Source organism: Argentina silus (assembly GCF_951799395.1).
Source record: "Argentina silus genome assembly, chromosome: 17".
NCBI lineage: Eukaryota > Metazoa > Chordata > Actinopteri > Argentiniformes > Argentinidae > Argentina > Argentina silus.
This window is the reverse complement of record NC_139671.1, coordinates 4,225,705-4,237,919: the sequence shown is the minus strand read 5'-3', so window position 1 is coordinate 4,237,919 and position 12,215 is coordinate 4,225,705. Positions and strand designations below refer to the sequence as shown.

General features: G+C 39.9%; 1 protein-coding gene across 1 annotated transcript; it reads right to left on the bottom strand.

Moving 5' to 3' along the window:
* Positions 1 to 2,130: 2,130 nt before the first annotated feature.
* On the bottom strand, positions 2,131 to 10,223 carry LOC310818018 (neuroglobin-like; the record flags this gene model as incomplete). Its single annotated transcript, XM_083688775.1, has 5 exons — positions 2,131 to 2,253; positions 3,215 to 3,295; positions 3,606 to 3,726; positions 5,439 to 5,546; positions 10,066 to 10,223. 5 exons carry the CDS (start codon positions 10,221 to 10,223, stop codon positions 2,131 to 2,133), a joined length of 591 nt encoding a protein of 196 aa, XP_083544901.1.
* Between the last annotated feature and the right edge of the window lie 1,992 nt (positions 10,224 to 12,215).

The window sequence follows — 12,215 nt, the reverse complement described above, 5'->3', positions numbered from 1 at the left end:
CTGAATACATTCCATTGATTTTAGCAGGGGCAAGTTAGGATTTTGCTCTAGACCTTGCTATATGAATGAGGCCTGAGAGTTAATGATAATAGCAGGACAATATTATGGATATTCTCTTTTAAATAAATTACCTCAATTAATGTCCAGTTGCCCTGCTTTGGCATTTTTCTGGCAGGCTCTCAAAAAAAACTGTTTTTCTACGATACTTATTTGCATGGCATCAGTATTTTGTTTGTTACCATTTTAAGTGGAGTGATGTGAATAGTTTACATTGGCTGCCCTGTCTAGGCCTATTCCCTCCTGTTACGGGCACATTTGGATGGTCTGAAGAAAAGAGACAGAAAAAGCAAGAGTCAGAAAGCAAAAGCTCCCCAATGAGAAGTGAAGTTCTGCATTTGGCTTCTCAGACCTCTCTTTATACCTGCTCCGCTGCATCAAAATATTAAAAACAAGACCGCCTCCATCGCTATTTCCAGCTTACCTTCCTGATAACACAATAACATTGTTAACTTCTACAGTAGACAGACATCATCTCTCCTTGTGGTGCTGTTTTCCAATGAAGAGACATTCATGTGATCATAGGAAACCATTGAGGCTGCATGGGCCACCCAGAAATCTCAATTTGCGGTTTCACTCGAATTGTATGCTACTAGGATATGTTTTGCATAGAGAAGACAATAGGGAGAATGTTTGAGAGACAAGGCAGATTTCACCAAGTCAATACGAGGTATATTTTGATGTCATGGACATCCGCTATTTGAACACTGGCATAAAGCCACTTTAGGGACATTTTGTTTTATTAGAATTAGAGCCTCATAACTGACATTTGAGTTTAGTGAATATTCAAGTCTGATTTTGTTACATTTAGATACAAGTGCTTAAGTTGGGAATATAAGGATCGTGCTATGATGCCATGTACAGTATGTCTTTTTCTATTCTGAAATGCAGATTTCCATTTTGATTTGATGTACTGTGCAACAACTAAAAATAATGAGTGACGTTTGGGGCATCACTGATCGTGTGAGTCACTCTGTTATGTTTTTGTTAAATCTTTAAATAAATTGATGAATGTGTTTGTGTCCCTGTGTACTTGACATTCTTGGTCCTGATCAACAAAATCCCATTTGCTCTGAGAGGACATTGGTAGTTCTTTGCTTTAATCAGCACCCACAATGGTCATATATGACTGTGGTCTAAACATTTATTGAACAGCACATGTACAGTATAACCTCATCTCAGATAAAGTTTTCTTTTAACATTTTACATTCTATAGCAAATACGGCTCCTCTCCTTCACAACAGCAAAATTGACATCATTTATCAACTGACATTTGTCATTGGGGAGGTCTATTCTTAATTCCTTTGTGTGAAGTCTGGAATGCCTGTTTGGCGAGATACGCATACACCTCTTCAAAATAGGAATACCAAGGGCTCATTTGAGTCCAAGATTGAACCTGACTTGAATTAAGTTGAGGCTAGGTAAGAACAGGCTGGTGTATCTGTGCAGTCTGAAGTTGGACAATCAAGTGCACTTCTGACTGCACAGCTTGAAAACGTGGTGACAACATGACTGCTATTGAAATCCTCAATAAAACATCCTATGAATACTCTATGTATGATCACCATGTAACACGACCATCAACTGAACATACAGTGCCCTGCGTAAATAATGGGACAGTGAAGCATTTTTCCTTTTGGCTGCTAAGTACAGATTCTCAGCTTTCATTTGATGGCATTTTTTTGTCATTTCTAAATGGTGAAACCAATATGTACACAAATAATAAATGTTTGATCGATCAAATCCAAACTTTTGGAGTGTAGAGGCAGAAGAAGAAAAAAAAAATGCTTCACTGTCCCATTGCTTACGCAGGACATTGCACATTGTACAGTGTGACGTGTTTCCTTACCGGTTTAGCTTTGCAGTGAATACATGTTATTTTCTGCACGACGACTGTTAACTTATGCAGGCTGTTCATGTGATATTGTGAGAAGCATGAAATAAATACAAAAGTCATCATCACACAATGAACCGTACAGCTGAGGCTCCAGGCACCTGGCAGTAATTGGCCAATGGTTAACATGCCGTCCCTAATGGATCCATGTTAATCAAGTTGGCTGGATAGCGATTCTCCTACATGGTGTTGAGCCTGTTTTCTGGTCTCTCTCTGGTGGTGTTGGTCATGGCGTTTCTCTGGTTCCTCTCCTCTTCCTGGTATCCCTGCTTCATGATACTCGTAATGTACAGGAAAAACATCTGAGGGACGGAAAAAAACCCTCAAAATGTACAGTGTTTTCAGACACGCATCGGAAATTGAGTCACAATTGCAATTCTCTTCTTCCATGGTCACAACGTTTCTTACTGAAGGCACATTGGTTAGGTATGCCAGAATAAACAGTGGATTTAGATTTATTTTCAAATCGAACATGCAGTCGGCCTATGTATTCTCTACTATTCCTCTTAAACTGTTTTTAGCTGCACATGTTCCTATAATGATTATTTGGCGATGAGTCCAAGAACTGTACATATTTGCTGTGATCATGCTGCGTCTGGTAAATGGTTACAGAGGAGCAAGTTGTGTGGGCCTATGATTTATGTAGTAAATCCACTAGAGGCCACTGTCATCTCACAAACATGTCTTAAGTGTTGCTTTCTGGCGTATCTAACTAATAGTGTATTGCATGTTGTGTTCTGAACAACATAAAAATTCACAAAAAAAGAATAGGCCCACCACACTTGGCACTGAAGTCTAGATAGTATGCCCTCGATACAATATTCAGCAATAGCCAGCAACAAAAATACGAATGGCCAACATGGTATTTTGTTTATTAGTTTGATTTGACTATTTCCTAAACTACATTTGGAGTCAATTTGCATGGCTTTGGTTACAGTTTAGGTACAAATAGTTAAAGAACAATAACTATGATTTTATAAATGAGCTTCCACGCAAGTTATGTTTGACAGTTGACAGTGCTGCTCAGAACTGGCACTTTGTAGAAAATTGTTTGAGGATATGTACTGCCGACAGTGCGGTTACTAACAGCAATTTCACGAATTACCCTTATGTAAGTACAACGATGCATCATAGAATGACAAATGTGTTTCCTCGTTTAACACGAGGGAGGTGAAGGAACTATGACAGCTCATACTGCACACACTGTTCATAACCACTTCATGGTTGCTAGGTGAGATTGGAATGTTCCTATGCATTGTTTACCTGCCAAGCCTCCTGTACCTCAGGGGTCCAGTTGTCTTTAAGGGTTGGCTGGACAGCGCGGATAAATTCTGCCCCCACGTACTGAAATAAACCCAGAGGACATAACTGATAATTAATCATGAATGTTGGATAAATACAGAGCCATTTGGAGTCTGAATTATCTGATCAAATATCGCAAAAATAACAAAGACACATTTTCAAAAGTTGTCATGCAGTTACATTCTCTATACATCATTTGTCTAATGATGCTTCAAGTGTGAGTGTTTTATGTTCAGCGAGAGTACAGCTGGGACTGCATTTGCAAGACTAAGAAAGTATTTGCTAGTGGAAAATGCATCAGACACACCAAAGGGTAGGACTTTAAAGACTGGTCAGTGGCAAGAGACCTTACCCCGTAGTACTTAGGAGGGGCGCTGTAGCGACAGTGGCTCTTGCCCAGATCTAGGATCATTTGGTCCAATCGCTCCATCTGGTTAAGCCTGGCCACGCTTTTCTCAATGAAAGACATGGTCCTTGAAGAGAGAGAGAGGCCATTTTCAGAGTCAGACAAGCAGCAATAATCGAATGGAAAGTATCAAGCCGGTCTGTCGCCTGGTTAAGACTTTAATTAAATGAAAGGAGACATCTGTTTTGGTTTTATGACATGAGCAACTGATTGACTAGCACGGACACTCGTCTGGTTGTGTGTTCCAGGGCACCAAGTGAACTTTACGATAATGCAGCGCAGCGCAGGTTGGCCGGCTGGCTGGCTGACGTCCAGCAGAACTGAATGAGGTTAATAGGGTACAGCGGGTACTGTTTGTGTTTTGGCTGCAAAAGAGACACTTGAAGCTAGTGAGAGCCTTGAATGTAACAGAGCCTTGGTTCATGAAGACACAGAGGTTTGAGGCTATCACATTTTGTGATAGCATTGTATTATTTGTTAAGGTAAAAGGAATGGCCCATATGTGCCCGTCCTCTCTGTAGAACGATATACAGTATATCAGCCACTTTCTCTTCATGCAAAGTTATCATTTAGTTATCATTAACAGCATTATTACCCATGTGGAAGACACTGGAAGTAGTATTGTCTACCATCAGGCCAAGAGGACATCCTTAAGGTCCAATGTAGACACTTGAGTTCACATGTTTCAGATAGGGCTACCTCATCACGAGGTGATTCCAAATCACGTGTGTTTAGCCTCGGTCTCTCTTCAGGCGCCCCACTGCTCTATGGCCCTGCTCTGTCTCCTGCTTCATTAGCACCATCAGCCTGTAAACTGTAACGCTTGGTGTTCTGTGGGCCACTGTGTAGACACTCCAGGTTAAGTGTCTCGTCTTTACCAGGGCAGTAGAGTGATCTGCCCACGTACAGCTCTCCAAGACCAGTTAGGGTAAACCAACTGCTCTAGGCGTGATGGTGATTGTCTGTTGGTATGGACATTTATGAACTGCTGCCGTGCAATAAATTGCCTCATTGAGGACATTAAGGTTTTCTGAATGACAATCTGAATCTGATACGCTAGAGGGCATTAACTAATATTGACCTGTGGTTATACAGCAGAAACTTGGCTATCTTGGCCTACAATGGATGCATTTTAGATTAAATTAGATTAGATTAGATTCAACTTTATTGTCATTTTGCAGAGTACAAGTACAGAGACAACGAAATGCAGTTAGCGTCTTACCAGAAGTGCAAAAAAGCAGTGTGAACTTTTTTAAGGTGTCATGGCCTTTGCATGGCTGTTGGCACTCGGTTTGGGCTCAATTCTATTTTTGATAGCTGATTTTGCAGTTCAAGTACAAAGAAAGAATATTACCTGAATGACTTTTGAGTTGAGGCCAAACCAGGTAGGCATCATTCTCTAATCAACTGAGCAACCTGAACAAAACCTCGGGGCTCGGTTAGAAACGCAACATCATCTACTCTCTTACCGAAAACAAATTGTACAGAAAATGTTAATACTTGAACCCATGCAATTTTACTTTTACTGATAACATATGCGTCCTGTGTAAGTAATTATCATAATGCTTTATTTTTTTTCCATTTGCAAATTATCCAACACCTGTGGTGTGTTCACAGAAATAAATAAAGGCAGCGCTGCACTCACATCTCTGTGAATGGATGTGCCAAGAGCTTGCCTGAGGACTGACAAGAGGGTGATGATGGGACGACTGAGAGGAAGCAGAGTGGCAGGAGGGAGGAAAGATGAATGGAAGTGGAAGAGGCGAAGGGGTTACCGACCGTAGGCCGTGAGCCCGCAGCTCCCTGCTGGTTCGTAGCATCTCCAGGTCCTCCACGTCTCGGAACACGAAGAAAGCGTCCTTGCATTCTGGATGGGTCTCAAACAACCTGTTACCAGGACAACGGACACTCGTGAGCTCTTGAGGTTGGGATAAATAGATTCACAAACATTGCTCGGTAATATTCAATTAATTTCCCACAGTGGAAAATTACAAGCATTTTCTTTCTTCCGTCCTGTGGTCTATTTTTGTTCAGGTCTCAGCATATCTGAGTGTTGAGATGTCAAAAGATAATATGGTGTGTCCTCTGAGAAAATATACAAATAGTTTATATTCTATAGCGAGAAGATATAATTACACGATTATAGTGGTGCTAATAATGTATTATGGATGCATTACTGTATGTGAATGTCCAGAATACAGAATGGTTTTTCAATCAACAGAAGCCTTTGGTAATTGAATATAATTCAGGCCCCCCCCTACACGACATCCTTCTTGGTAAAATTAATTGTATTTGTTGCATAGTTGTACAAACCGGCATTTTCTCTCTATAAATAACAATACAAAGATGCAATTAAAGTTAAAACTTTTTTATAGTTAAATCGTGGAGAGAAAATTAACACAACTAGTGACAACAAATAACACCATATTCCTATTTTACACATTCCTGAAAAAAAAACATGTTCCTATGTTACACACTCCTATTCTCCTTGTGGAAATCATGAATTGAGAAAAGCCTACATAGAACTTATTGATCTTCCCTGCACCATACACATTCAGTGGCTTAGGTGTGCTTGTTTTCCTTTGCAAATCTTCTCAAAGCGGGGTTGTTGTATTGAGATTGCCGCTCACGGTGCGTCCACTCAGCTCTCGGTGCGACGCGCTTGATCAGAGCGCGCAGCCCTCCTCATTTCCCTGACATGTCCATGCAAATCCCCACAGTCCTCCCATTTTAAACCCTCTTCTCTCACGTAGCTGTCAATGATTTTGAATAATTCATCAGCTGTTGTCCGCGTTGGAACATAGTTACAAAATCCTCTGTGAAATGATTTGCATCAATGTATCTCACGTAGGCTATTAAAAGGCAGTGCTTATTGTTGTCAGTTGAAGAGCGAAGCGTTTGTCCTTGATCTTATCGATACGATGCTCTTTCATATCCTCGGATATATCGGTGATGCGTGCGTCTCGCTATTGTGTTGTTGGACAGGGGGATAGATCTCAGCTTTTGGGCACTTGCCTTGTCTATCATGGTAGAGACCATATCTATAGCAGCAGGGAGTAGTAATTCCTCTGCTATATAACATCGGGTATTTGAGGAGACGATCACGTGTGTTGGCAAGCCAGAGATCGCAAGTTCGAGGCTCGGTCGGAGCAAGTCGCAAGGGCTACTGTTTGCAAAAACTTGACGTCTGTTTCACAACCCAGCCATAGAATCTTAAACAATAAATGGTTTATTGAATAAATAATACCATCAATAACTGTGGCTTGTAGACTAAGATACAGCACATATTCCAACAATACCATCTCTAAAAGTAGTACATATTCAAGTCATTCAACTTTAAACCATATAAAGACGAATGTAATCTCATTTAACAAATCATTTCATTAAGAACTGTGTCTTATAGTATCCAACACTGTTTTGGGTTCTTTTGGGGACCTGTTTGTAGTTGTTTTGGGTACTTTTGGAGTTCTTTTGTGTGTGGTTGTTTTGGGTACTTTTGGGTTGTTTTGGGTATTGTGGGATTCTTTTGGGTACCTGTTTGGGGTTGTTTTGGGTAACTGTTTTGGTTGTTTGTGGTGATTTAGTAGAACCCCTCTAATTGACTATTGGGTTGTGGGTTTGGGCACTAAGTGGGGAGGTGAATAGATTTTATTTTATTTTTTTCTTTATAGAAAATCCACTCTCTTCCAGAGGAATGAGGAGAAACGGAGTTGATGTGCTTCTGCGTTGCAGCTCTACTGTAATTCTAATGTGTTTCTAATCGCAATATATGACCTTCATCTACATGTAAAACAATTTTTTTTTTTTATTCATTTTCAAATACACTTAAATTCAGTAAAAGGTGTGAGCCCATACATGGAATGGCTTGAATGCCAAGGATGCACAACACAAAAAGCCTCTGTTTACTGCTACTTGGCAATGGCCTCACAAATTGTGAGCTACCCTAACACCAACCTCTAGATGCTCCTTAAACTAACACCTACATTATCCTTGAACAGAATGCTTAATAGGCCCACTGGACACCCTCTGTCCCTCATTATAGAAAGACCTGCTGTGGTGCGTTGGGAGGGAGTTGAACAAACGGCCACAAACCTGAACTGGTAAGGCGTCTGACACCTTTCCTCCTGTTAGCATGGTGCTCTAATGAGCTCAAGCACACCCTTCAGACCAAGAAGGGCATGGAATCAGATTAGTCTGGTAACAAGACGCTGAGTGACTGTAATGATCCTATTATTATGGTAGGGGGCTATAACACAGTTTTAAGTACATCAATGGGCCGTAAATGAATTCATACTGTAAATGATCACCCTCTCGCACTCAAGGAGATCACAACTATTATGGATGGATTAGAACTAATGGATGTATGGAGATTTAAAAACCCTGACTTGGTGAGAAAAACATGGAGGAGGCTCAGTCAAGCTGGTCATCTTGACTATTTCCTTGTGTCTTTCTCTTTGGTACTAAAAGTAAAAAAAAGTGTTGATAGGTGACAGAATGTGATCGGAGATCTAGTTGGCCTTCAAATAACTCAAAAAGAATTTATTGTAGAAGAAAAAGTCAAGTTTCATTTTGCCTTAGTTAAGAACATACTGTAATTTAAAAGGTTTTGATTACGTTTCCAGTATCCCTGTCCACGTAGAAATTCTTTTTGAGTTATTTTTATTTGATGGTATTTGTGTACATTCTGTATTGGTTTCACCATTCAGAAATTACAACACTTTTTATGCATAGTACCTCTGTTTTAGGGTACAGATTTATTTAAGTGATGGGACAGATTTATCAAAAGTCCAAATTAAGCTGCTGCTTGTTTTTGAATATTTTAGATGAATTTTATATATATTTATAGCATTTGTTTCCAACCTGCAATGCATATTTATGGTTATAGTTACTATTTATTGTGTCATTATGAAATTAATGGTGGATTTAACTTTTCATGTTTTGATGCACCGATTTGCTTTTGTGACTTGTATTCTTGTGGGCGGATGGCTATGTGATGGTGGAGTTTGTCTATAGGTGCGTCACACTGGTGCTGGAACAGGAACTGCCACAGCTCCCTTCCAAAGAGACCATTAATGCCCTAACTGATATGGGAGGCCCACGAATAAATAGCTTGTTAAAGTCCTATCAGCTCTGCATCAGCGTTTGTTTTACATCAGTGGATGTTTATTGCTTATGCTCCCAGTTCCTTTTTCCATTGATGTACTCGTAACGAGCAGACTGTTTGAACATGGTGAAAGGCAGGAGAGATATCGTACATCAAGGTTTCTAAGGGGTGCATGAAGTTTAGCTCTCATTTTGGCAGCCTGGTGTTGTTGGGTCATAGGTCTTTCAGGCTGAGAATTTAAATGGGTTTTTATTGAGCAATTATAGCTTGAAATACAGGTTGGTTGCCAGTGACAACGGGACGACAATGAAGTGTTGTTTCAATTATAGTCTTGAGATTTGCATCTTGACAAATACTTAGATTGGAAAGGACAATATGACAGAGAGAATCTTATTTGCATACCCTGAGGGAGTGTGAAGGAGTCCCTGCTGTAGGAGTGGTGTGAGAGATGGGACACATTTTCCATTACGGACGCCCTAAATTGAACCTTCAAGTTGGGGGCCTATTCAATTCCAGTTAATTGGAAGATTACTTGAGATTCAACTGAAAGATTGAATATTGCTCTAAATGCACCATGCCACCATGGCTACACATCAGACATTAATCATGACATCTAATCCTTCATTTAATGGAGAGTCCAATTATATATTAACTTTCTGAAACTGTGATATTGTGACCTAAAAAAATCTGCATTTCTCTGCCATCTGCATTTCACCTTTAACCCTAGGTCAATGGAAATTGTCAATGATCAAGGTGAGGGAGAAGGGGTCATCCCTTTAAAGATCTGGATCTCGATCATCATGTCCCTAGTGACAATGAACTCAGTTCATGTTTCAATGTTTCACAGGTGAATGAAATTGTGAAAAATATAAAAACCAATTCATAGAAAACAAAAGGTAATGACAATTGATTTGTGTTTATGATCAATACATTGGACAATTGTGTAGGATAGGGTGATGTAATTTAAAGAACGATTTACTAGCTCTTTTCTTTTCAGATAGGTTGTTGATAACAGATGTGACATGGAAAAACATTGAGGTATCCATGATATTCCCTCATACAAAATTATTTCACCTTCGAATCTTGAAATACTTTCAATCTAAACAGTCACTAGTCTGGTAATGGGATATTTGCTTGCCTAATTCTCTACTCATGACACATATCAGCATATTTCAAGACGTTGTTCATTTATATGTTTGCAATCAGAGCATCTGTTCGGTCATGGTTTTACATTTGGTATTACGCACGCATTTATTCAGATAAACCCAGTCTACTAAACCCTTTGAAATCAAACTCACTCACCTGACAAACATAATAACGCCAAGTTTCGCGATGTCCTCTTGAATGATTATCCACGAATCTTTTATTATCTGTCTGTGTTCCTCGCTTAAATTCACGATGGCAACCTCATCCTTCGCGTCTCCGACTTGTTTTGCTAAGCCTGATATTGCGCAGCCCATGTCCGGCGGGAAACAACAAAAACGAGTGAAATTACATACAGTTAAAATGAGAAACACTTTAAATGATCACCCAAAGTGTCTTGAAAGCGTTCATCTCAATACAAAGAACATGCGCCCTCCTGTGTGTGAATCTCATAGATCATGCAAGGAATATTTGCGTAGTGCAGAGCGCACAAATTGGCGACTGTTGGACTGAGTTCTCAAGCAGTGTATTGGCGAAGATGGGAGGGGAGGGGATATTATCGTTTTGCCGTACCATCCTAATTAAATGTTATGGTACTTTATTACCAAAAATGTAATAGAGCACATATTAAAATAATATCTTATTTGAGTGTGGTGTATGTTTTCACTGTTTCTAAAACAAAATAAAAGACCGTTTTATTGTCAAAGGGTTGTTGCCAGTGAAATAAAAGACACATAAAGGTATTGAGGTGATGTTTAGCAGCACGTGGGGCATCGGGAATCCATCCGCCACTCTTGGCTTGATACCAGTGCCCAGTCACGCACGCGAACAAACAAACAAACACCCGCACTCTGTTCTGAGTTTGATGAATCGTGCGTCCTAATGTATCCGCTCGAGGCAATTCAAATGTACACTGGATGTGGAATGTCCTGTGACTTGTAGGACATGGGTGACACATGTCAGTGGAAAAACCAATTCCCCATATTCAGCCTGGGCAGAGGCAACTCAAACAAATGTATTGATTTACTCTCTAGTGCTAATAGTAGTTCTTTATTTCCTGGTCAAACCTACCACTGTTGTATACAAATACTTTTTGTTCTTACCAAAGTTAAGGCCGATTCTTTGAGGAATTTAGACATTTCAATTGAAAATACAAAAAAATGGCAGAATGGCTAAATGTTTCATTGGAATTTAAAATAATCTTCTGGTCCAGCTGAATTAAAATGGAATTGACCAACAACTCTAATACCATCATCAAATTTGCTGACGACACCATTGTTGTGATTGGACCTGATCACCAACAGCAATAGGGTCAGCATTTGGCTTACTTTTCTCAATCTGAATCTTCTGCTGTTTGCTACGTAGGATGGTGGGAAGGTTGACACTCATTGCTGATGGGGGCTTGGAGAAAGAAATGTATGTAGTACATCCCCTCCTCCCTTTGGCGGAACACAGGAACAGCATGGGTGAATGTCAGTTTATTTACGTATCAAAATCACCAGGCTCTCATTTGTTTAAAACTGAATGCAGACTGGACTTTAACCCCCTGGCAGTCAGTCTCATGGAAATTAAAATGTACTGTATGTTCTTGTTTTTCCCTGCTGTCTAATAAAAATATAATATACAAAATATAATGTTGAAACCAATGCCGGAACAACAGACGGCTAGTGCGCAAACCCATTATAAAGAAGAGCTGGGGCTTACGTGAAAAAACATAATGCTCAATGCTTTTCCCAAATTCACTGGTTAGTTGGTGTTTTACAATGAACAGCGCGTGAGAGTACCATTAGTGAAGTCTATAGTGCATTTATAGTCTCTTGAACCATGGCACCATAGTGTGTCCTCCTCATTTCTAAAAACAAAAGCTATGTAATTCAGGTAATGTGGTACTGGTCATATCTGTTTAGGGTCAGTAGGATTGATTGATTCTAAAGGGACCTAGAGACATTCATGTTATACTTGCCCGAGACATCCTGTCCCAAGATACTCGAAGAGACAGGTAGACAAACACGCGTTTTAAAATGTTAACAGGAAGTGTTTATTAATCTCCTCTGGGTCCCAATTCTCTACCCTTTTCACTGGATTTAAATTGACTGTAAAATATGGGGTGGAACTCCTTCAAACCTGTGCTTACTGAAGTGCACAAATGCACACTTCAGGGAGAAGGGAAGAGAATCGGGACACAACGTATTGTTTTGGTGGAACAGGATATTAATCTTCCCGCTGGGACCACATATGTATGCACTCACTGCAATGTAAGTCGCTTTGGATAAAAGCGTCAGCTAAATGGCATATATTATATAATATAT